At 41.0% G+C, this 26,663-nt stretch overlaps 2 protein-coding genes across 3 annotated transcripts; both read right to left on the bottom strand.

The window, feature by feature from the left end:
* Window positions 1-1,720: 1,720 nt before the first annotated feature.
* Window positions 1,721-21,603, bottom strand: LOC306971822 (homeodomain-interacting protein kinase 3-like). 2 transcript variants are annotated; one of them, XM_079568217.1, is made up of 18 exons: window positions 21,253-21,603; window positions 17,546-18,498; window positions 17,252-17,443; window positions 16,169-16,350; window positions 12,183-12,306; window positions 10,867-10,986; window positions 10,384-10,470; window positions 10,122-10,306; window positions 9,884-10,046; window positions 9,124-9,247; window positions 8,946-9,040; window positions 8,674-8,825; window positions 8,433-8,597; window positions 7,996-8,358; window positions 6,978-7,139; window positions 6,625-6,902; window positions 5,318-5,469; window positions 1,721-4,934 (listed from the first exon to the last, which is right to left on the bottom strand). In XM_079568217.1, exons 2-18 carry the CDS (start codon window positions 18,494-18,496, stop codon window positions 4,440-4,442), a joined length of 3,990 nt encoding a protein of 1,329 aa, XP_079424343.1. In that variant the 5' UTR covers window positions 18,497-18,498; window positions 21,253-21,603; the 3' UTR covers window positions 1,721-4,439. The 2 variants fall into 2 exon arrangements, with proteins under 2 accessions (XP_079424343.1, XP_079424344.1); XM_079568218.1 differs by having other exon boundaries at window positions 8,674-8,822.
* Window positions 21,604-22,488: 885 nt separating this feature from the next.
* tcp11l1 (t-complex 11, testis-specific-like 1) lies at window positions 22,489-26,564 on the bottom strand. Its single transcript, XM_079568023.1, has 10 exons — window positions 26,384-26,564; window positions 26,137-26,276; window positions 25,883-26,015; window positions 25,686-25,806; window positions 25,351-25,571; window positions 25,088-25,224; window positions 24,171-24,346; window positions 23,882-24,063; window positions 23,555-23,727; window positions 22,489-23,477 (listed from the first exon to the last, which is right to left on the bottom strand). Exons 2-10 carry the CDS (start codon window positions 26,273-26,275, stop codon window positions 23,278-23,280), a joined length of 1,482 nt encoding a protein of 493 aa, XP_079424149.1. The 5' UTR covers window position 26,276; window positions 26,384-26,564; the 3' UTR covers window positions 22,489-23,277.
* Between the last annotated feature and the right edge of the window lie 99 nt (window positions 26,565-26,663).

Below are 26,663 nucleotides of genomic sequence, written 5' to 3'. Positions count from 1 at the left end.
GACGTCCACATTACCGGAAACCGCGCACGCAGCTTCATAACGAGGCTCTGCTTTGGCTCAACTAAACATTTGTTTGCTATAAAGGACCATTTTGTTAATCGCCTTAATGTTCAGTTTAGTCAAGAATCACATATAGGAAGTTAATAATCGTTCATATTAAGTTTGCAAAAGAAGACGCAGTTACAGTAAATTGAAATAACCCTGTAAGGTTTAACTTTAACTCTAAAAAAACAACAAAAAATCCCAAATAATTAGGCCAAGTTGCAAATGTTCCCAAAAAGGATTTAGCTTACAGCTAATCTAACTTGAAGATTTATGAACCGTAAACATGCTTGCCGGAATTTTCCCGATAAACACAGATTGAAACCTCTCAGGCAGGTCCATAAAGTTATGTTTTTCCAGAAACTGTATCTGAGGAAGCACCTTCAGTCAGTGTGTCCAGTTTGTTCAGGTGTGGACCCAGATATTAAAACACATCCACAGTGGACCCAGATATTAAAACACATCCACAGTGGACCCAGATCAAACTCGACGATGAACGTGACGAGAAACTACGTCCTCTGGTGGAAAGTGGAATCATTTCCTGTACCAGCCTCCTACTGTATTTACTTTAGCTGTGATAAAATAAGGTAAATAAATGTATGCATGCGGCCAATCACATTTATGGTGGAAATATGAATTTGCATATTTGACATGTCCCTTACTCCCAGCAAGGGATACGGGACCCCTGGGGTTACTTGGATACTTAACACCAACTTCGAATTTTTTCAGAAAATGTTTTCAGAAAAAAAGAAAGAAAAAAGTAGAATTTTACTGTCACTTTCATTGGAAAGTTAGTTTTAATGATGTTTTTCCAGTTGAAAGTTTTAATTTTATTGTATTTTACCTTTATTCTGAAGACAACACACTACTGAATAATCTTAGTTTGTTACTGCAATAATGTTGGCAAGATCCTCAAGGTAAGGGGTACATGGAATATAAATGAACGACTCAAGGGGTACACAAGACAAAAAAGGTTGGCTTAAATAGTGCATAGATGTTTAAGGACTGTTATAACGAAAAAGTGTAAGACAATACAGCAATTGAACAATATGAATGACACAAGCCAGACTACTGAAGCAAAAGATCCTTTTTAATTCAAAGTGAATCTTGACATAGTACACGATCAATTCATAATTTGACACTAAACCAATAAGAGTCACCAAGAAGGAACCCGCTTTTTGTGACTAAGTACATAAGGCTTGGTCACATTGAAACTCACTGAGAACCAGAGGGGGGGAAGAAAACGACCGCAAACTGGTAAGACACACATTATTACATCCAAACAATAATCATTTCCCAGTCCTCATATTGTTGAATATTGCACAGTGCAGTTGCTACATGTCAAACTAGTGTAGCACTTAAGAAAAATCAAAAACAAAATTATTTGCCACACAAAACTACACAACAGTAACAGTTTCTATTAACCAACTGTATATATTTTGATTACTACAACTCAATATTGTGATAATAGTGATACAAAAATATTTAATTTCATATTTTTTTTAACCCAGTACCTCAATGAGACTAGTTTTTTGATAAATTGGGCCAATAAACAAAACCTAATTGTCCAAATATACTTAACACGATGTAGTTCATGTAGGGATCCCTACCACCAAATGAAGGCACTCTTAAGAATTGCATACTTGTTTTAAAGATGTACAACGGTCCTTAGGCCTACTTTTATTTATTTTTTTAAAAGGAGGCTGGACTCTATTTACCCCTGGTGACTTTTGTTATGCAGCTGTCAACGTAAGGCTGCACAGTTGTGGATTATCCGTCCAATTCAATCAAGCCAAAGTGGTGAGGGATTATCAGCTCTGAGGTGGGACAATCTCATCACAGGTGCTGAGCTGACGGTGATAGAAACATATGCTTACTACTGAGTGAGAGGCTGCACAGCACAAGGTTAAACATTTTCATTGAAGTGAAATAGAGATTACTATCCACTAAGATCGTCAACACAGTAGCAAGTCAAGTACACAAAATATACCCATTACATAACAAAGCCAAAAGCATTACAAAATAAATGATCAGATATGAGCAACAACAACTTTGGACCTAAACTTAGAATATGATTGACGATAGATAAAGCATTTTAAAGGAAACCCCTGACTTAAACTCATGATTTCTACTTCTGCTATATTGATAGTAGCCAATTACAGAAACAAGTAACAAACCAATCACAAAATGACAGAGTTCTGTATCTAGAAAACAAACAATATTGATTTCTACAATACATTCACATGTAAATAAAGCTATGAATCTGAGTTTTAGCAGGCCATATGTTTTGAGTACTGCGCAGTGTTCTTGGTGAGGATAAAAACAATCCCTGACTTGTACCATCTTAGGATTCTGTGAAAATATATTTTTGTCAGACCACATCTTGGTCTACAAACTTCTCTTGGGTTGTCTAATGTAAAAAAAAAAAAAAAAAGAAAGACTGAATCTACAAATTTCCTACAAGTTGCGCTAAACGTCGTGTGTCACCCATTAGTTTTAGAAGAAGGCACTAGTTGTACAGTACAAAGAGTTGCAAATACAGTCCGATAACGGAAAAAGCTGTGTTCAGAATCAAACTAAAAATACATCAATGACACACCAGTTACAGAATCCATAATTGAACCCAGTCTAGATTTTTGGAGAAATACTGACGCTAAATGCACACGTAAAATTCACACACACCAAAAAGCAACGTAATAATAAAAAAGGAAAACTTCCATTACAGCAGTTTACAATCACTTCAAAACAACGAAGCTAATATACAGAGGCACTAGCATAGGGATAGCATTCACTGTACGTTATAGTAAAACTAAAACCCACTCTTACTTGTGTCTTATAATAAGGAGTACAATACAGAGAGAGAATGCAGACTACTGAGATTAATCCTCTAAATTCACAGCTACGAAGTGGCAGATAATCAGTACATAGCAGCTTAGTATCTATACATTCCAAATACATTTTGCCAAACATAGCTCGGAAAATAAAACCCAGACAGTTTTAAAATAGTGAACAGAACATATTCCAACGCTCGTAACTGCAACAGTATGCTAGAGGTGACAGAGGAAATCGTATCGACCATGCTTCAGAAATGATTCATGAACAGTCTTTGGTGCTGATTAGAGTAAAATACTAGCGGATATATAACAACAGATATAGACACACTACACTACACACAAGGCTATGCTTCCACCCTGAAGGAATGTATCAAAACTGACAACAGGTTTGAATACACAGACAAAAGCTTTGTTTCACACTAATATATGAAACGATTACCAATACACCTCTAATACTCAAAAGCCCAGCAATGATACTGTTAATTGATAGGTTATTTAAACACTGAGAAGCATTAAGTACAAACATAAAACAATATCATCTATCTTAGACTATGCCACTCCCAAAACGTAAAATGCATTAATGCAGGACTAGCCTAAATGCACAATAAAAACACAGCAACCCAGAGGCAATCTAGATTGTATTGCAGTTACAGTAAACAGTGACAATACTGTTATGAATTAAGTACTATAGTGAATATAAATCGATTATCAAAATATCAAATCACTCTATATGTACATAAAAAGCTCATTCAGTCAAAGCCCTAAAATGTGCAGCCTCTAGCTAAAGTAAATCTATACTCCGAGTTAGAAAGCAAACTGAAGTCAGACATTTGCTAGTATTTATAACATATCTACAAATAAAATTTTAAAAGCCAAGTATCTTCAGAGTCAAAGGGTTAAGTGCTGCAAGCCCATTTAAATGTACAATCTATTACGCTGCTCCTGAAGTAACGAGAGAGACTCTGGTTTTAAGGCACTAGGAGACAGCCGCAGCAAAGGGTGCTCTGCCTCGACACAAACAGGAGTGTTCGATCCTTGTTTATATGGGACTGGGATGGCTTCAACACAGCTAATGGGGCTAGCAGGAGGTGCTACAAGGCAACGTCAATAAAAGGAAAGGTGGAGGTTTACCGGCTTGACAGCAACAATAACAAATGATTTCCAGCTTTATAAAGGATCTCTGAACATGAACGACAAGCAACAGGAGGAGGTCATGTGCAAAGGACATTTTCTTTTTTTCCATTGTTAATTCATTCTGTGATGTGCTCTCATAAAGCTATTTTTTTATAATTTCCTCCTTTGGCTGGCATTATTTTGCATGTCTCTCAGAGCTTAGGTAGCTCTAATGATCAATATACAAGCTCATGTATTTCATATGATGAATTTAAACCATATTACTTCAATAAAATTCTCCTGTGCGCCCTTCTCTCACACACAGTTATTCATCATCTTTTCGTCACAGATTTTGTGCTCTGCTAAAGGCTCGACCCGCCCAGGTGGCAGCCCCAGTCCACTTGCCGTTGGCCTTCCTAGTGAGTAGGTAGTGCGGGCCGCTGCAATTCCTCAGATATAAGAGAACTGGGGGTGGTGGCTGAGCTTGGTGGGGCTCAGAGGAAAGCCTGTGTAGGCTGTGGCCGGGGACGCCATATAAGGGTGCACGGCGGGGGCCGGGGGAGCCGCGAAAGGGGGCTTGAACTGGTGGTGCGGGTGGGGGGCGTAGGCGGGCTGGTGGTGCGGGTGGATGGTCGGAGAAGGCAGCAGCCGGTGCGGGTGGTGGTGGGCGCTGATGCCAAGGGTCACCTGGTGAACTATGGCGCCTCCCTGTGGGTGGGACAGACCGTAGCTGTGTTGGAGGAGAGGGCGAGAGGGCAGGATGGGGTGGGGGTGGTGGGTGGCGTTGGGCGGGTAGGACAGCAGGGCGGGGGCTGAGGTATGCGTGGGGCTGCTGTGGGGCAGGTGTGTAAAGGTGTGGACATTTGGGGTGATGAAGGCATGAGGTCGCAGGGGCCCAAAGTTGCCGTTCCATTCTTTGCTGTGGTTTGAACCGTACTGCTGCACCTGTGGAACACAAGGGCCGATTCAGTCAAAGATACAAACACAAGCTTCTCTTTTCAGGATGACAACTTACCATCTAAAAGCTAAGCTCATGTATCACTACTCAATACAGCACTAAATGTGAACTTAATATGACCAAATTCAGCTCCCACCATGATGCCCTTGGGTTTCAAACTTTTCAGGCAGAAGTTTTATTACTACAGTAATTCTGAGCCACCCACATGCAATTTCATAAGCTTTGGGTCATCCCATTAAAATATCACATTCAAGACTCTCAGGAAGACGGCCTACGCGGTGAATAAACACAGACTCAAAAAGAAAAGTTTATGCTTTCGTTGCTTGAAACTTTGGGGGTAAAAAAATACAAATAGAACTGAAGAACTGACCTGCCCAAAGCCCAGGAGGTGCGGCTGCTGCCCCGACAGCTTTTGCTGTCGGGTTATGTGGGGGGCATGGGGGAGGAGGGGGCCCAACGAGGGAGTGCTCTGCTGTCCGGTGAGGTTGCAGCGCCCTTTGGACCGGGACCAGGAATCTGAGGCTAAACAGACAAGACAAAGTGAGTGCTACTAAAAAGAGGGCATATAAAAATAGAAGGCGCCTTTAGTCCAAATGACCTGTGTGACGCAGGAGGAGGAGGAGAGATGTACAGGAAATGTCAAACACATGCACTTAATACTTTGAGGATTATAAACTCTGGCATCAAACCAAAATGAATGCACACTTATTGGCACTCAGAATAGCCAATCAGGAACAACAACTAAGAAAATCAAACCACCACTTGGTAAATGTTATACAGTCAAGAACCACCAGAGAAAACAAGGACGCTGATACCAAATGAAATGCATACTACCCTCTATGTATGTTACCATTTGAGAAAAATATGGATTCTAGGCTTTAATAACAAATTGGTAAGGATGCATTTCAAGGCAGAGAGGACGTTCTGCCAAATCTTACAGTGCGTGGTAAGATGCTGTCCCCTTAGTAAACTCAACTTGATCATCAACAATGACAGCAGAGTGGCTTAAGCCCTTTTTTGGCCAAATCATTCACTTTGTAATACAAGAGCCAAATTTGGTATAAATGTTGACTAGGAGTGTTTCAGAAAAGCTTGTTAGCCACCAAAATGTGGGTCTTACATGTGGTTTCAGTATTTATACAGTGAATTAGGCCAGGTGACCCCTGATGATGATGATTTTGGTTCCTTCTTCTCCACAGCCCATTACAAGTTAATAGTCTTATGTTCCAGCTCAACCCCGTTTGGTCCCATGACACAAAAAGCTCTTCTTTGAGACCTGACAGAGAAGGGCTCAGAGCTTGTATTACAAGTAAATAATGTTTGGTATACTCCGCTCTGCTATGAACAGTAAATCACCACGTAACAGATTTGGTACCAGCACTTCCCTGTTCTCTGTTAGTTTCTGCTATCACCTGTTGGGGCCTCTATGACCCACTAGGGGGCGGTAAGGCCCTAGTTCTTCCATTTGCTCTGAAAAGTAAACATGGCCAAAACACAACTGATCACTAAATAACAAACACAGGTTACATCAATTTAAATAAAGAGGGAAAAAGGTCAGTAATTTTCAATATTATATTATTATGAAGAAATAAGTGTCTCTAAACATGTTATTAAATACACAGTGCATAACCGCAGACCATATGAGTTAGAAAAAGGCATAGAATGACTTTCACTGACCCAGTCTGTGGACACGCTCCCCTGTTCCGCGAGCGTTACTGTTCTGCACTCTCATGGGGGGAACCACCATTGTCCTAACACCACGAGGCGTCCTGTCCTGCTGATTTGGGGCAGTGAGAGGTGCTACCACAGCAGCCAAAGGGGGCCGGTTGCTGTGGTTACTGTTGGTGTCCAGGTAACGGAAGGAGCCGTTGCCTCGTGGAGAAGTGGATGTGTCGGACGCGGGTGACCCCTCAACCGTCTCACAGCCGCTCTCACGACCATCGTCTTCTGACATGCTGTGCACAGAGCAGCCCACAGTGAGCACAGCACCACACATTTGCACTTCTAAAACCTCTCACTGAGGCTCTTACCTGTTAGGTCTCTTGCACGGGGAGGCAGATGGGCTGGACTGAACAGAGTTGGAGGCAAAAGAGCTGGTACTGAGGCTGCTGTCAGGACTGCTAAGAGAGCACACTCTCTCCATAGAAAGACTGGTGTTTCTGCATGCCTCACAGACACACTCCTCTTTGCACCTGTAGACAAGGTTAGAGGGTTACAAACATAACCTCGACCTCCTATAATGCATCAATACTTCAACTTCAGACAATACAGAAAAAACACCCTGAGAGCTGCCCCCTCTTGCGTGTTTAGTCAGTGAGGTCTCCCAATTCAAACAGTCTCAATCAGAGTGTTGTGGCCCTTCTATCTTTAACTTCGGCCTAATATTTAATTATAGAACCGATGTATCCGAGTTTTACAGTTTTTCTCTGCAACTGGTGCGAAGGGGCGCCCTCCACCGTGCATCAGCAGCAGCTCTCATCTATCAGAGGATCCCGGGGAATATTTGAGGTCATGGATAATGAAGGAAGAGAAAAACGATTGTTTTATTTGGATTATGTGAAAGTATGAGCACATGACTGTACAGCAGGAGAAGGCAGTAGGGAGGGAGCTGGAGTCCGAGACCAAATGGTGAGTTTAATGTCTTGTCTCATGAGTGCAGTTTGAGTCAGATACGTTGGAAGAGGTTTTGGTCAGCGCCACACCCCCCTTTAGTCAAAGAATTGCTGCCTGGTTTTAGTTTACTAAGGTTTCTTTAGTAGGGGACAGCCCGAATGATACACAAGTTTCAAAATGATTAAATAATTTGTGACTTTGCTATTTACATATTAACATAGTATGTGTTGAAACTTCCCAAAGTGGGACTCCCAGGGGGTTCCCAGGGGGTAATGAGGCACTAATCTGGAGTTGCAAAATCTCAAAATATTATATTATAGTAAAAGGCCAAACACAAAAATAAAGAATTCAAATTAATCCATATGTGAAATGTTTTGTGCTTATTTGTTTGCATTTCTTCCAGAGCTATTGCATATTGTTTTGAACTTTACTCACCGTCTTAGGCGACACATCTGGGCTGGTTCATCCTCTCCTTCTCCGTCTGTTGCTTCACTGTGAATGCTGATGACACTGGGAGCAGGGCTTGGTATGTCCCCCATCAGAACGGCCACATCTCTCGGTTGCCGACTGTCCGATTGTGGGTTACTGTTTGGTACCGTCACTTTACAGCAGTTCACGTTCTTCGCAGCGTTCTCTTCCTCATTGTTGGCGTTTTGAGCCACCGGTTCCCTTTTCTCTGCCTCCAAAACACCTCTCTGAGAAAGCTGCTCACTTCCTGCTCCAATCTGCCCCACAACGTCAGCCATCTTTGGAGTTTGACAAACTGATATGTGAACATTACTGTGTTGGGAAAGGTTTCTATAAATGCAAGACAAATGAGTTAGATAAATACCAGGAGGGAGTACATTTAACACGACGATGTCAAGTCCTACCTGTTGTGATTATGTCTGTTTCTCTTACTGGTGGTGGGCTGAGGCCACACTACATGAGCAATCCCAACATTAATAGGCTGATGGGCAGAGAGGCCGGGCATCTGATTCGCGAGTAACGACTGCTGAATCATTGAATTGTAATGGCTGCTGTGAGGACGCACTTTCCTGTAAGTAGAAACACATTTACTACATTACAAACCACTTCAAAGTCATTTCCAGCACTTCTTGAATAATGACTTACCCCCAATCACTAATCCTTTGGGGGCCCGATGTGTTTGTGTCGTTAAGGGATGGAGGAGGTGGTGGTGGGTGTGGGGGAGGAGGTCCAACTGCTGTCATCTGTTGCCAGGCTGCTGGGACCAGGAGCTGCTGCCCCCGACTTGACCAAGCCTGCTGTAAACATATAAAAATCATTTAATTTACACATTTTAACATATATTATTGTTCCATATGCTGAAAATGTGATTTAAATGGTGTGAGATAGACATAAACTAATGGACATGGAGGTTTTACCTGAGCTATAACTCCTGGCCTCACGGTCAGCGGCTGTATGGGAGGGGCCTGAGTTACCACAGGAACAGAATATCCTGCGGGCTGGTTAAGGTTTCCTGAAAGAAAGAGAGTTTGGACATTTAAAAAAAAAAAATTAAGTATAGCCTTCAGGAAGACCTTTTCTGGTTTATGTGTTTACCTTGCATGGATGGAGGGCAGAGAAGAAGGGCAGGTGGGAACGCGTCACTGCAGCCAAACTGGTTGTTGGTGGTTGATAGAGCTATCCCAGGATGCAACACAGATGGAGCCGTTTGGGTAATGGTCTAAATGGGAAAAAAGAAAAACCTTTTTTTAATGGTTTTCATCTTAAGAAAAAAAACATAATATCCAAGATAGTCTAAACCGTTTGGATTAAACGAGCCAATGCTTCCCAAAATCTGTAAAGAGTTACAGCCAATTTTAACCTCTTAACCCCCACCTGAACCAAGCAAATTTTCTCGTTTGGCTTTACCCAAATCTAAAAGATGGAGAAGTGAGTTTCACGTTTTCGCCGTGTTTTTGTGTCACCTTTTTGTCATGTTTGTTGCTTTCATTGCTTTTTTCTCATTGCTTTTTTGTTGCATTTTTGTTGCTTTGCTGGCACGTTTGACGTTCTTGTCGCTTTTTTGTTGTGCTTTATTCACTTTTTTGATGCGTTTTTATCCTTGCTTCAGTTGCTATTTTGATAATTTTTTTAAAAAAGCTTTTAGATTTGGATAAAGCCAAACTGGAGAAAATGTGCACGGCTCAAGTGGGGGTTAAGAGGTCAACTTCTGTTTACCATAAATGTGAGGACTAATCCAGGCCAAACCAGAACTAAGCGCTAAAAACATAGTTTACAAAAGTCAAGCATAATAATATTCGGATATGGACTAGTTAAAGATTGAGCACAACACACAAATGTACTCTCCTCCCCTCACCTGTGTGTGGACTGGTATGTTACTGTAGCCCAGGGGAATACCAGAGGAGGCAGGGGGGGCAACAGGAGGTCTGGAGAAATGAATGGTGTTCTGGTTCAGAGCATCAAACACTGCATTGACCCGACTGTGGCACATGTCCATCACACGGAAAGAAGACTGCACGCTGAAAGAGCAGATTTAAATGGGTGTTCAAGTGTTCCAAATATAACTTGATAACAGACTTGCGAGTAGCCCTTACTGGCTGCTGTGTGGGTAGTCCAGCAGGTGGGTCATGGTGAGGAAGGGGTGATTGAGCACGTTGGAGGGAACAGTCCTGTTCTCGGCGTCGATCAACAGCATGGTCTTCAGCAGAGACACAAACTCTCGGCGGTCAGCCTTCTCTGCCTGCATGTCAATGGCGTCGGGAGTGAGCACCAAGTTCACCTGAAAGTCACAAGTATGGATCAAAATGAGCAATGTAACAGGCGGGAAGGATACTGATCAGCCTCGTCTTCTCTTACATGTGCGATATCATCCAAGCAGCTGAAGATGTACTTTCGGGCCTCTTTAGATTTAAGTCCCGTTTCCTTCTCATGTTCTTCTGTTGTCTGAAAAAAATAAAAATAGATTAAGGCTTTACCAATTGCATGGGTTAAACATAAAATATCCAATTTGGGGGTTTTGTGTGCTCAGAATAACTCAAAGTGACCATTATAAAATATGAATATACTGGAAAAATACAGTTTTCATCGTTTGTGAAATAGGTTTGCTGGTTTGGCCGGCCGACTAAACATTTATATTTCCGTTGGTCGTTCACTGCCCTGGTTGTTTGGCACGTCCTGTTGTTGTGTGCAATTTCCTGTTACATGATTTAGGGCTGCAATACAGTGGCCTAAATTCTGAACTTTTTGTAGAAAACAGATATTTTATTGAGGATGTGCATAACACATCCTTTTGTCCTGATAAAAGGCGTGTGTATAAATACATCCAGTAAGTGCAGGTACCTTAATTCTCCACGAGGCATAGGGAGAGTCGGACTCTTTGGTGAAAAAGCGAGATGTCTTGGTCCCCTTGTTCAGCAGATGCTCCCCGGGCAGACCCTGAGTCTGAGAGATGTACCGGATCTACAAAAAATATAGAAGAGGACTAAGAACATGAAAATACAAAAAACAGAAATGAAAAGTGTCTCACAAAATGTTTATCTTTGGTATAAATAAATACAGCATATAGTCAACATGACAACTACACAAAATTTGTAATTTTAACACATAAAAGAATATTCACATGGGCAAAAGGAGCATGATGAAGATGATGTCTTTTAATAATACATACCCCTAAAATATACATTTAAAAATAACATTGTTTAGTCAAAAAACAATTTCACCAATTTCCAAATTCCACTTACAAATTAATTCAACAAACTTCTGTAGTGTTCAACTATTCAGAACATTGACTTAATGAATGACATTGCTTAACAAAAGTTCAGGACATGCTGCAGCTGCACTATACTGTGAGCGTTTGGAGTCGATCCAAGGCCCTGTATAGAAACAGCTTGTTATCTAACACTGTACTTTACGATTCTGCACCTTCACCTTCACTTTGCTGCTAAATCTCACTGGGCTTAAATATTTGGCAGGATCCAATTCCAAACCTAACAGCCTTCCTTATGCCACTTTCCTTCTTTAGCCAAATAAATGATAGTTTGTTGTTGAACAGAACAGCATCACTTTCTAGAATCCCATGATGGGACACAGACTACAGCCTAGAACAAACATGTGAGCGGCCAGAGGGCACTGGACTGAAAACGTGCTGATGGGGCACCCGATGACCACTCCATGTCTCCCATCAGGCTTATGTTTATAAATACATTTTGCTGTGCAGAGTGGAACTGCTACGGGCCTTGGCATAGCGCAGCATGCTTTGGGGGGCTCACAGTGTGTGTCCTGGTATGGCCCATGGTACAACAGAGCCGGTGCCCTCTCTGTCAGCCCACGTATCTGACCCAACAAATCCCATTCACTTCTTTTATTTTAAAGGATAGGGGTCCCGTGCCCACTGCCCCTCACCGGTTGGATGGCTCAAAAGGCCAATACTTTCATATACTCTAAACTCAAAAGATCAAGAATATATTACACTTTGTGACTTTTCATGGCAACTGCAACCACATGGTTTTATTCTCATGGAAATCTAAGGGACTGTTGATGTGGTTTTTTTGAAGGTAGACTAGGCAGATTAGTGAATGTTTAAATCCTCCCCACAGCTCCACAGAGATGTGTTCTGTCAGCGCAGGCAGAGTTCTTGTGAGTGTGAGGAATGTTACCTGGTCGTACTCCAGGGCTCCAGGGTACAGGGGCCAGCCCAGGAACAGCTCAGCGATCACACAGCCCAGTGACCACATGTCGATGGCCTCACAAAATGGCAGGCCTAAAATAATCTCTGGAGCTCTGCAGGGAAAAGAGGGGGCAGAAAAGGTCACATGTAGGAGCAGACTGCAATGCATTCCAGTATTTCATTAATTCTGCTGCTCGGTTTTTAAAAGAAAAATTAAAATAAATCGCACAATCAAAAAAAAAGAAAAAGTAGTAATTCCCACAGAGAACTCTCATGGAAACATTAGCTGTGGTTTGACGTTAAATCTCTTCGTATAAAGTATTATGAACACAATGAGTTTTTGGCAGCTAAATTATCAAAAGGTCGTAAAAGAGATCCGGGGATTCGAGATTGTGTATAGTAAACTCTTCGGGGGTTTATACTTCATACACTTGTGACGCATATAAAATTGATTTAAGCAAGTCCAGATCTCTACCAACAGTTGGACTTTTGTCTTTTACGCACGTACTGGGACGGTAATCGAGCAGTGTTTTGTACCAGTGCAGAAAAACAATAGGCTAAGGGCCTGAACAGCTGAGCAACAGACCTGCAAATAGCAACCTATGATGTGACGATCACAGGGGAAATGACTGTTACCAGGCAACCGCCGGATACAAGACCATAATGTAACAGTATTACAAGGCGATAAATGGGGCCATCACTCATTATTCAGCAGGACACACTACGTACATGTGTGTGCAAAGAGGGCCACAGTCAACTCAAATAATGCTGGGCCTTCTCTGCTCAAAAGGAAATTACCCTCGCAATTTCCGATCGCCCCTCCAACGGGAATGCAAGTTATGCAATGCACAAAGAGCCTTGAAACACTTCCTCACTCTTGCGTTGCTGCACTTGTTTCTAAAATCACAATAAGTGCCATTCAAAGACAACCTGAGACACCTTGTTTGTAGAAAGGCAGGTTCAGATGCATGTGACTAAAACAGGAACTATGAACAGCAGCCCTTGTTGCAATCTCATAAAGTTGTCATTGTCGTTCCATGTTTAAAGCGCCATAAAACAATCATAAAGGATTACTCAATTTAGCTATACCATCTAAAAATAACACGGTTTAAAAAGCAATTGTCTAGAAAATATTAAACTAAAAAGCTCTTTGTTATGAAAAATTACCTAGCCTAGCTTTCTATGTAACACAACACAAACTGTGGTTGGCACTGGCAGTCAGAACAGCTTCCAGAACAAACTGGCCATAGAAGAAAAGACACAAACCGAACCAAACTCTACTAGACCAAATTCATCAACTGCAACAGATCATATTTCAATGGCTTTGGCATAAATGTCATGTTACAACCAGCTTTGTGATATGATCTTTTTTACTACATTTTCTCTACAAGCTAATCAGTATTATGAATCGTTACCAAAAAAAAAACAAAACACGTCACTCAGCGCAATCTTCCCAAATCTGTTAGCACCACGTAATGCGTGCCATGGTCCTCTCACCTGATCTGCTAAACTGAATTATTCACATGGGCCGTGTTCATTTCCATTGTGGGAGGTAGTTTTACGTCACTGCCGCCCGCTGTCACCTCACCAGACTATGCTGTGTCACACTTCCATGGCAACTACACATTAGACCTTGATGAGCTTTCAACAGCTTCAGATAGACTCTGCCATTTTCATATGTTTGGTTTAGAAAAAGAAAAACGAGTTCATCACATCTGAGAAGCTTTGAAAATGTAAAACCAAAACACGACTGGTAAACAAGATTCTATCCATCTTGTTTTTTCTTTTCTTGGGTATACAACAGACTATGACAGTTACTAAACCTTTTACGCTCAAGTGGACAGTAGGAATTAAACATTATATTCCTGGCAAAATATAGCACCACATTTGACAATGCAAGATGACTGTTGGACTGAAAAACACAACTTAAAAGATTTCAAAGACTTACACCAATGACTCACTGAGACATTCAAACAACCTCAGACAAAAACAAACTGATGCCAAACATAGATGCTGCCACTGCACAGGACTGACTTCAACAGAAGAAAACTATCTCCGGTCAGCACAACATCTTCATAGAGCAATGACCCAGTCAAAATAATATCAAAAAATAAATACAATACAGTATTATCTTTTTTAAGTTGACCATCAGATGCTTTCAAAGTTATAGCTCTGACCGTTTCTGCTTGAGCACATCCTGTACTGGGCCAACAAGAAGTCACAGCTGACGTATAATTAGATTAAAAAAATACTGTTCTCTATGTTTTTCCATGGGTCATCTGCCTGGTTAATCAATGCCATTTATATAATTTTGATTCAGATTCAAGTATTACTCTACAGAGGGACCAATTCAATTGGCGGCCCGGGGGCCAGATCCGGCCAGCCAAACTATTAAATCTGGCCCGGCACTCATTTGCCTTAAAAAGCTTACCCATAGAAATAACACAACATTTGAGTACATATGAGCCATTTAGTCCAGATGAGTCACACAGCTCAAAACAAACATAATAACCACTATCTCCAAGATATTTCCCCGGTCCAGCGGACACTTTAAAACTCAGCGGCGTGAACAGCTGCCGTTAAGGCTAAGCTACACAAACAATCTAAAGGGAAATGGAACAGAAACAGAATGCACTAGGTTTACAGGTCGATTCAAACTAGAGCAGCCTCCGTCAAATTCTTAGTTCTGGCATGTAAAGCTGAAGCCATAGGCAGGTTTCCTCAGCCCTTCATTAAAAGGGAATTGAGTTGTAGTAGGGAACATTTTGTAACTCGCGTGTACTGTGCCTTGGCAGCTGTTGTATGCATAGGGGCACAGGAATGTCTCCATGTATTTTACTGAGACTAAAAGTGGATTCTTGCCATAATACATACCAAATTCATCTATTTGTTTATGTGTGCTGAATGACCCCTCTGAAATGTAGAGCCATTCATTTTTACAGCACTAGTATTGGAGATTATCAGCCATATAAGCCTGAGAACTTAAACACATATCCAATCAGGTCAACTACAGAGCAAGGCCCTCATGTTATGCAACAGCTACAGCAATGCACTTCCCGTCTGCAAAAGAGGGGGGCTTGCAGAGTGCGTCGTCAAAATAGCCTCTGCTGGAATTTACATGGCATGGGCCGCTCCTCAACACATGGAAAGAAACAGTTTATATTTTAAGAGATGAATGTTGAAGGAAGTTAGAATTCTTCTCAAAGTAAATCCCTCGGCAGGAAAGGAGGGTGTGCACGTTGCATTAGCAGGAGACATACCCAGTATCTCGACTGCAGATTGCACAATGTTTAAACACTTTGCCAGGCACAGTGAACCTGTTGCAACTTGCTTGTAAGAGAGTAGAAAGTGCTCTTAATTTGAGATTTTATACGCTCAACAAGAGAATAACTGAAGCACAGGTAGATGTCAAACAGGTTTTTGCACGTCATAGCTTAAATCCTTTGTGATTTGCTGTGGAAGTGAAAAGAGTTTGCAAAATACGTGCGATTAAAAAAAAAAAAACTGCTTGATTTAAAGTTGATGTACAGACAAGACTTCACAACACTGCTCCACACATGAAAAGTTTCGCAGTTCTTCCGCACATTATGCAACAGCGTCAAAGTTTTGGGCGTGTCGATGTGAGCACAGATTAGGCCCAGCACACAGTCTGGCGTGTGTCCAAAAATACATATGTTCGAGAAGAAGAAAAGAACGCTGAAGTAACAGATGACATAAGGACGAGCCATGCCAAGGTCTAACGCAAGACCAGCCCATTGGAACCCACAGTAAAACATTACATTTATATATTCTATCTTATCTTGGGACATTTTGTACTCTCTGATATGCATCAGTATGCATTATCAGCCTTGACACTTCTATAGCTGGATACAATATTAAATGGCAAAATGTTCATGTTTATAGATACATAAATAATGAGCCGCATCAATGAATACAACATACTATGATTAAGCCGTAAGTGGTGTTTTGACTCACCTGTAGTATCTGGACTGGAGGTATGTGGAACAGACTGCTTTGGAGACATGGCTTGCGGAACCAAAGTCAATGACTTTAACCCTGTAGGGCTGTCTAGAGGGGTCCACCAGCATGATGTTCTCTGGTTTAAGGTCCGCGTGAATCAAACCCAGACACTTGAGCTTTTTTAAAGCTGTGGCCACCTATTGGTTAAAGAACAACAAAGTTAAAACGTGTCTTATTATAAAAGAATAAGTTGGAGTAGAGTAGTTATAAACAAAATATTAAAAACTGGCTGTTAGTTATACTGAGAAATGTAACTAATTGTAAGTGCAATACTTTAAAGTGCATGTGAAACTTTAGACACAATTTTTGCTAAAACATAGTTAACACAAATATGTTTAAGATTTTGTTAAAGATTGTACCCAGCTTTCTTTAGTTTGGCCATTTTTGTGACGTTAATTGTTCCACATCCTTATTGGACACCGACAGGAAGTGACATAGATGAAGGCAAACAATTTTAAACTGTTACCATGCCGACCATGTTAAGTCAATGGGAAATGAGTCAAACTGCTCTGGAACTTTATCTATGTCACTTCCTTACTTGCCAACTCTGCCTACATTTCTTCCTTAAAGGGACTATACGGAGTTTAAGAAGTCGACAAGTATTTTCTTCCCCCTACATGTTCCAGCCATGTCCTAATGTGTAGAATGAGCCCAGACCTGTTCACCACAAATACCTCTAAAATCCTGCACTGTCACTCAGAAAGGTTTTAATTCGGGTCCGAAGTGCCATCATGCACGAGCTTAATATAGAAGGTGCAGTTACACATAAGACCTGAGGTGGCAGCAGTGAGCATAAAATAACTAACTTGCATCTAGCCCCTTTAAAATTGCTGCTGCACTGAAACAAAATGATAATTATGCAACTGATGTTATCCTTTTAAATTAGTCATATTTTCAAAAGCATTAAAACCAGTCAAATGCACTTTAAGTGATCTTTACAACAGGCTCCAAGGTTAAGTACATGCAAGTGTGGACACTGATGAGAAAATAAACATAAAAGTGTGTATACAGTGAAAAAACACAAACAAAAGACTTTACCTGCAGTAGAATGGGCCTAATGATTTTCAGTGGCAGGGGGCTGAACTTGTTCTGTTTTAAAAAGTCATAAAGGTTTTGCTCCAGCATTTCAAACACCAGGCAAGTGTGACTGCGGTGCTGAAAGCACTCCAGTGCACGCACAATGTTGTGCTCATCTGCATTCTCGTTGCTCAAACGGGCCAGTATCTCAACCTTGAAGAAGAAAGAAAAAAACATAAATAAATGAAATATATCAATGATGTACGTGAATTTACAGAATAACTGTAAACATGCAAGAAGGGACTGTAAACTCACTTCAATTTGCCCCTGCCGTGCATAGGATGGGTGGTTTTTCAGGATTTTTACCGCAACAACTTCATTGGTTCCTCTCTTCCAGCACTTCACAACCTGACCAAATGTCCCACGACCCAAGAACTCCAAGACCTCATAACTGTTTTTCAGGGAGCACAGAACTTCATGCTGGACTAACTGATAGTCCCCATCTCCAGTCCCAGTCCGGGTTACCGTGGCTCCAGCACCGGCCTCATTGCTCCCGTTGGGCCTAAACTCCGTCCCATCGGCCGCTTTTCCAGTGCCATCCCCCCTGTTGTGCTGTGCGAGGGACAGCCCCTCACCCCCTCCTCTCACAGTGTCGCCATTGTTCCCCGAGCTGGTTTGTAGCATGGTCACAGCGGCCGGAAGCACAGCAGATGCCTCCTCCACTATCTGCATGCCTCCAACACAGCTCTGTTCCTCTGCTTGTTCTCCACCTTTACCCAACTTCTGCTCACATCTCTGAGTGCTACCTGGGTTTACAAGACGAACATAGGCCCCTCTCGTCTGTAGCCTGTTCGAGTTCTCGTCTTTCACGGCTCTAACACAAGCTCCCTTCCGCAAACCACAGTCCAAACCTCCTCTTTCTCCACTAGCCCTTTGATTGCCAACTTGTACTTCTTGTAATCTTCCCTGTGTTTCCAATCCAGCTGTGTTGAAGGCCCACTCGTCTCTGTCTGAGACTCCAGTCGTTCCTTGCAGACCTTCAGCCTCTGCACCTGATGGAATAACGTTGTTGGGATATGCGATACCGTAGTTGACGCCGATCACATAGGTCTTGGGTGGGGGTCGCTGCAAAAAGGCTCTGTTGCTGGTGCTGTGACCACGATGGGCTTCACTCGGCTGTCTGCTGGTTCCACTACTGCTGGTTCCTAAGGCACTTGTATGTGTTGAGTGCAGGTGGGATGGGTAGAGCAAGACTTGTGAAGCCATACCTGTAAACAGAAAGAAAATGGTTGATGTGTGCCCAAATGTGGTCAAACATGCAGAATTCAATATGGATAAACAATGCATGTGTCTTTGTCAGAGGTGCCGTGTAGGTACCCTGGTAAAAGCCAGTTTGATTTTACAGTGAAAATATCATTAGTGCTGTAATATAACAGATACATGCGGTACCATGCTGCAGCAGTTAGCGGAGGCGCTAACTGCTGCGGCATGGTAGCGCAGCAGTTGGTGCCTCCGCTTCACAGCTAGAAGGTCTCGCGCTCGATTCCCACCAGGACGAGGCCTTTATGTTTAAAGTTTGCATGTCCTCCCCGTGTCTGCGTAGGTTTCCTCTGGGTACTCTGGTTTCCCCTACCACTAAAAACATGTGCAATAGGTGAATCCTTCAGTCAGGTGATTCTGACCACCAGCCTGGCTCCACGGGCCGTGGTCACTGCCGTTGATCACTGCTCCTTACGGATTGCCCCAGCGGCATCAAAGGATGGGTTAAATGCAGAGGACAAATTTCCCTACTGGAACAATAAAGTCTACAAACAATATGCTGCTGATTGGATCAAGCAAAACTCATTTTAGCCAATCCCAGTTAGTCTCAAAACGTAGCTAAACAACAAAGTACTAAAAATATTGAACATTGAGTTTCTTTTATGTTTTTTGTGTTTGTAATTCTGCAGCAGCATGCCTCATGTCTTTCTGCTGTCGCCGAGTAGTATGGATAAAGTGTTTTTCATCGCTAGCAAATGTAAAACCCGACCACTAACGGTAATACTTCCTCACAATGCACCCAAAACACCTGTGGATGTAAGCCCTGAACATATCAGCAAAAGCTTTTCAAAATGGATTTTTGGTGAGACTGAAAATTCTGATCTTACAACATTCCAGCTAGCAGCATGAGCTTACCATTTAAGTTTGATGTCATACATTTACTCGAAAGAAGAACTTATATGTGGAAATGGGAGCAAGGGGAAGCCCACTGGCACTGCACAACTGGCCTGTCCCTGCGTGCAACACAACAGTTCAGTTTCACATGAACCACAAAACAAACACCAAACCATCAGATATAGACTGCTCACAGCTCATGTCTATAGCCACGTATTTACATATTATTCACATTGGTCTTTACTTATCTTAGATAAAACTTCAACAAGTTTTCACAAAGAAGAGTGAGTTGTACCAGCCACAGCAAGAGAGGGAATAATAAATGTGTAGTGCAAGTTAGTGCAAGTTAGTATATGTTTGATAACAATAATAATATACTGGGAGCAGGAATATACTCCTCTTAAAGTTGATATATTACATACATATACATACAGTAAATCTATTATCTAGCATTCCACCCAAAATGCTTGAATTACATAGTGATAGGAAGCCAACCAGGAGCAAATGCCAAACAAAACTTATTACATGCACACAGCAGAAGCTCTGCCTAATAAATAAGCTTCATGTATTAGTGCCTATACAGTCTTTATTGAGAGGAAAGAGTTGTTTGCCGACTAGTGGCACTGTTTAACACAGGCTCAGACAAGCAGACGGGTGCGCCACTGAAACATTTCTCATAATCAGGGCAGATGGGTTTTACCAGATATGCCACTCACACCAATTTGCACGATATGTGTATGTCAGTATGTGCGTAAACTAAAACTCATGTTTTGATGTTTGTGACAAATAAGTTAATCCACTTGCATTACATTATTTTTCAACTACAAACTTCTTGAATAGAGGTTATGCAGATTCGATTTCTATGGAAGCTCAAATGAATGAATGAACAAATCAAACAATGACATAATGCCTCTAGAATAACATTGCAGAGATAGCCACACACATAAGCTCTGTACCACTGTTCATGCTAACATGAAAAATCAATTAGCCTTCATAGCCAGGGCTGACGTAGCACCTACTTCATCACTTTTAATGTCAAGCCCTGAAGCCTGACACCCACAGGGCCACAAGATCCAAGCCTGAAATGAAGCCCAGTGACACCAAAGTGCGTGTGCAGTGTACATGTGTGTTTGTGATCATATTACCGAAGTTTCAAACACTGACAGTGACAAGTGAAAACACATTTTGTTATTGATATATAAAACAGATTTAGGTGTTTATATGCACGGCCAAATTCTGTTTTTTAATTCCTGTACGTAGTTTAAAATGTTGATGTTATTCTGTCCTACGTCCTTTTAAGTATATTGGTTTCAGAAACTAGAAAAACAGTCTGGTTCAGTCTGGCTGTTTGATCTATGCTCCCCAAACTACTTGGACGTCTGTGCACTCTGTACTGTCTTTAGTTACGCCCCTGGGGGAAGGGCAACAACAGGCAAGACACCTGTTGAAACTTATGTTGTACGTGACAGCCATCCAAATAACGGATGTGCTGCCTTTTGCAGAGTGCGTAGAAACTTCTGAGATACTTTGGCTACTCAAATAGCTGATCCAATCGTTTCCAACTTGCTGCTTTGGATGACTGTTTTTCTGTATATTCAACGCGCACAAAACGTATCCCCTTTGAATAAACAACAGAATATGAAGATAAAGTGAGACTAAAGTAAATGACTTCTCTTCAATAAAACACAGGATCACCAGGTCACACAGCTAACACTCCAGTGCCAGAAAATGGAACTGAAGTTGATAAGTTAGCTTAACATTAGCAAACACGCTAGCGCTTGACAGAGGCCTCTAGTTTAGAGATACTACTATCGCAAACAAATAAAATACAACGCTTTGGGGGATTTCCCTTGGTAAAAGTCACATACCTTCAACAAGAACTCCAGTTTTTATCGTCAAAAGCGTCGAGGAATAGGCTAGCAACGAGGACCTGTACAGTCAAATCCTGCAACGCTGCTGCTGCCATCTTGTTGAACGACGAAGAGAGACCCAGCGACTTCTCGCACATTTGAAGCTCCAAAATATTATAATCTACTGGATATTATGAAAACCAGCCGCGATCCATATTACACCACTCGCCTCGGGTTTCAACAAACTTTCGTCTAGAGTCCGTTCATGACCGAGAATCCGTGTTTATAAACTTTTGCATCGTAATACGCCCTGCGCCCCGCCGCTCGCAGCTGGTTGCTAGCTGTTGCTGCTGCTGGTTCAGTAGCTTGTTGCTTCTCCGCATGTGTGGAATGTCACAGAGGGTAGAGCTAAACCACAGGGGGAGGGAGGGGGGAGAGAGAGAGACATTTTCTAGTTTTACTTTTATGGCGAATGTGCGCAGCCGTTCAATCGTTCATGTATGTGTTGTGTGTATAAAATGCACGATCAATAATTTAATCAACAGGTTCAGCCAGGTGTGTTGTAAGTCCAATATTAAAAGCCCTTGGGGGGAAAAAAAAGAAGAAGCTAAAATTGGGAAAGGTGCACATAATTTGTATTCAAATTCGTTCAAATTAAAATTCCGACATCATTCTTCGCCACAGACCAATTTCTTGTTGATAGAAAATTCAAATACAAAAGTATAACTTCAGTCTTGGCAAACTAATTAGAGAAATAGCTCCACCTGGCTTTCAAAAAGTATAGTGCATGGAAGCGTGTAGTACAAGATAAGCGTTCATTTTAACATATTTTTATTTAGGTTTAGTCTTATGACGAAAATGTAATTTAATTAGTGATTTAGTAAAAAAATTAAATAAAAAAAACATCTTCAATTTTAGTCGACTAAAACTGCAAGTAAATTTAGTCGACTTTGCATTTATAATATTTATTATAATCATATGTGTATGATCTGAGGCTCTGTCAGACTGTCAATAGTTTTGATTATTTTCTCTCCCGATTGTCTCTCCTTTTCATTTTTATTTTGTCTTATTTTAGTTGACTAACATATCTGGACAAATTAGCCATAGTTTTAGTCTCATGAAAAACTTTTCATTTAGTTTTAGTCCAATTTCAGTCAGCAAAAACATCACTTTGACTAAAATTAAGACTAAATATTTCGATGAAATTAACACTGCAAGATAAGAGTCTCAAACAACTACAGTGAGTGTGGTTTATTGACAAGACAAAAAATGTACATTTATGCAATACATTTGTGACAATGAAGTTGGTTTGAACTTTGGATTAACTTGGTTAAGGCGGCCGCTACGGGTAAATAACTTAAACTCAATAGTTAAACATAGTTAAAATGTCCACATCCACATACAGTATATTATACATGACCGTACAGCCTGTTTTGTACAGGTATTAAATCAATAAATATGCCAGTTCTTAAAATGTGCAAAATATCCATAATCAAGTAATTAAATAAGTTGTTAAAATATTTAAGGTTAAATGAAGTAAACAATGAAATGTGATGAAATGAATAATTAATAACACAAATACATGGTAAAATAAATACCATTGTAAATGCCATTATACAAATACACCTGGTTCTAGTCGCTTGATGCATTGCAGACTTTAAGTAACATCCCTTTTGTCCCACTAGTTGCAACCTGCTCTTTCTTGTGCTTTCTACTCAAATCCATTCAGCGCGACTATAATTACATTTTTGTAACATGGTTTACACTTTGTTATGACCCTATGTTATAGCCTTGATACTTATCAAAATTGGAAATACTTGCTTGGCACAAATAAAAATGTCTGCAAGCTTAATGTGTTTGCTAAGCGAATTGAAAACTCCCTATTCAAGTTAATACTGTAAAGACAGAAGAAGAAGCATCTAAATCATTTACTTTCAGTTTTTTCCCAATTTGCCATCTTTTGAAAGTATAAACCCTTACATTATAACACCTGACCAAAATTATATTCTCCATGCTATAGTTTTATTTGAACATCTGTGCAGCTTATTTGTGGAGAAGTTTCTGGAGAATCTTTTGATAAAATGGGGAGAAGACAAGCTTGTTAAAGTTGACAAGGCGACTAAAGCGCACCGCAAGCTCCTTGAGCTCTTTGCTCACTGGTGTCAAACCCCCAGGAAGTGAAGGGTAAGTCTGGTGGTGACTGGACTCCAGGGAAGCAAGAAGATAACTTTGAATTCGAGATTCTGAAAAGAACATAGAAAAACATATACTCTTTGGATGCCCTTTGTAAATATAGAAATGCAGTATTTCTTGGTCTTACCTATGAGTTTGCGAACGGTATTGTCTGGTTGCGTGGTGGCAATAATCTGTCCCAATAACGTAGCCTTTTTGTCAGATGAAAATGGAGAGAACCCATGCTGACCAAGACAGTCACAGAGCTCAACACACAGTCTCTCCCCAATCGTTGCAAAGGCTTCATGTGCACAAAAAGTCCTTGAAACAAGTACAAGTGTCAGACTACTTCTACAGTACATATTGACTTTTAAAAAGGTGGTATAATGACCAGTACACAATGCACCAGTTCCCTAAATACTGATATAATCTTAAAGGTCTGGGGGGGATTAGAATGTATAAAGCTGCAACTTACGGGGAGTGCATGTCAGCAAGCATTACATCCACAGTGTTTTTTAACGTGTCCATTAGTCCTGGCAAGCCTGATATAGCTTCTCCCGTCGTAGTGTATACAATGAGTAGAATGGAGGAGAGCAAAACCAAGTGCTCTACTTCTTGCTGCATCTCCTGGAACCTAATCTGGTCCATTTGTACGGTCTAGTGAGAATATAGAGCATGCAAAAAAAAACGTTACAAAAAAAAATGAAACTCGCTGGACAAATAGATTGAAAAAAAAGAAAAAGGAAAAAAATACAGTCCTTTACCTCTGGGAAGGGTTCAGCAGCATGGTCCCACCTGAGCAGCCGCAAATAGGCCTGGTTATGAACTTGCAGTGGAAGGGATGATGGAGGCTCCGATGAGGCCCCACACACATCTGCATTAGACTCGCTTATACCTTTCATTGTGTCGTCCAACCATTTCTCAGTGTAATCTAAAGCATCTAAACAAAGAGAAATTGTTTAATTGTGTTTAACTGTGAAGCATGTATTTCTACCAATAACAACAATGGTAATAATTGATATTAGCCCATATATAGGCCGATATTTCAAGTAATTCAATTTGATGTCGGATGCTTTTTCGTTTATCTCTCAAAGAGCTGTAGTAGCAAAGGTAAAGGTTTAAATCATGGAAATATATCTAATAGAGGTTGACCGATGTTGGCTTTTCTAAGGCTGAAATGCACTGCTGATATTTTTGGCTAATATTTACAGCCAAATTTAAAAAAATTGTCTCGTCTATAATCTTGTCTAGACGTGTCAGTGTTGAACTGTGACAGCAGGGAGCGCTGTATGAGGGGAATTTATTCAGGACATTTATGTTTAGTACTTCAGAGGGAGCTTGTTTCAAAGGTTCCAAGACAAAAATTATCTCCATCTCTTGTGGTTCCGAAATTATAAGCAATATAAAATAGGTGTTTCTCGGTTCACCTGAGGCCTAGGAGGGCTCATTTGAAAGCTCTGATTGAGTTTGAAGTCGATTCCGGAAATATTGCCCGATAGCTGATCAATTTATCGGCCGGCTGATATATCGGTCGGGCCCTAGTTGGTAATAATGTTGTGGTCCAAGTAAAATGTTACCAATATTGATATAATATTAATATAATAATTGACAAGATGCCAAAGGAAATAATTTGAACCAGTAGAAATGATGCTTGTAAAAACACCTGCATGTTTGTACTTACTGGGTTGTTTTTTAAGAAACTCCTGGAACTTAGTCCTTTCATATTCCACCGACTGCTGCATTAGATGAGGTCTGATGCTGCTCAGAGCAAAGTTAGCCATGTCCAACTTCATGACGTCCAACACAGAGAAGATGGATCTAAATACGATGGTGACAAATTTAGCTTATGGTTGCAAATAAATATAAAATAGTATGACACTGGCAGGGCCCAATGAATAGCTGCAAAATTGCATATTCAAGTAACAGTAGAGCCTAGTAACTTACTTTAGCAGAGGCACTATATCTGTGATCTCCTTTAGCTTTTTGATATCATCATCTCTGCAAGGAGCACACAGAGAGCCCATCATTCCAACTACAAACTGGGACAGTTGTCCAATGTCAAGTGCTCCTTTCTCAGCCTGCTGCTGAATCAGGGGCAGGTCCAAAACTTCCTCAATGTGTGACTGCAGACGACCATGTCCAGGCAGCAAGAAAGACATTAGAATCTGGAAGAAATCACAAAAATAACGTACTTATAAAGAACTTATGCTCAGCTCAAGTAAATTGAAATGATCTCCTTACTGGGAGTATTATACATGCTACTGACAGGTCTTTCTTACCTCTTTAATCTCAGCCAGCAATTTTATTGCATGATCATATGACGGCGGATCGTCATTTAGCTGCGATTCCAAACAATCCCAGAATGCTTTGCGCATAATCTCCTTGACTCTGCGTTCTAAACTACATAACAGGAAGGAGATTATAGCATCTATAACCATAGCCAAAATAGTAAAATTATCTAAAAACACATTCATACCTTCCTTCTGGAAGTTCTGTGGGCTTCACTTGAAAAGCTTGGTTCACCATAATTTCATGGGCCAATGCCATATTACTGACACCTTTCGCTGTTTCCATAAGCTCTTCAATGGAGACAAAACTGGGAGGACTTGCTATGTGGATGAAAAGGACATATAGTAAACTTCCATCAAAAATATTGCCACATTTGGTAGGGTAAAGAACATGTTGACCAAATAATCATGTGCTCAAAATGATGACATAAAAACGTCTCACCTTGAGGAGTGTTTCCTCGGTGTGGGCTGGGAGTCTCTGCTCTTACTCTTTTCCTCACTGACTCTGACGTTTCCCCTGGCAACTGCTCTTTTGATTCCTTGCCTCCTTCCCTGGACTCATCTGAATGATCCTTGGGCATTCTGTAAATAACATCAGGAACTTACGTAAAATGACACTTATGTGATCTAAACGTAATAACTGTACAAATATTATGGCCTGTCGTGAAGTAATTTAGTCCGTCACAAACCTCTTTCTCGATAAAAGGATAACGGATGCCGACCTAGAGCAACTGTTGACAGCAACAATCCACAACAATGGTCAAAACTGTACAGACAGCTTTAATTACTACTGCTACAGTTTTTACGTTCGTCTCTAAAAACGTCCACTCATAACGAGCTACATGCGTAGCTAAATCTTACACTTCCTGTTTGGGGTGTGGCTGACGTGACGTACGACGCACACGCTTCGGTCAAAACATGACTGTGCATGTGCCATAGATGCATGTGCCATAGATATAGTATACACTA

This window comes from Gobius niger (genome assembly GCF_951799975.1).
Source record: "Gobius niger genome assembly, chromosome: 12".
In the NCBI taxonomy this organism is placed as follows: Eukaryota; Metazoa; Chordata; class Actinopteri; order Gobiiformes; family Gobiidae; genus Gobius; species Gobius niger.
The sequence above is the reverse complement of the archived record's forward strand: the minus strand, read 5'-3'. Positions and strand labels throughout refer to the sequence as shown.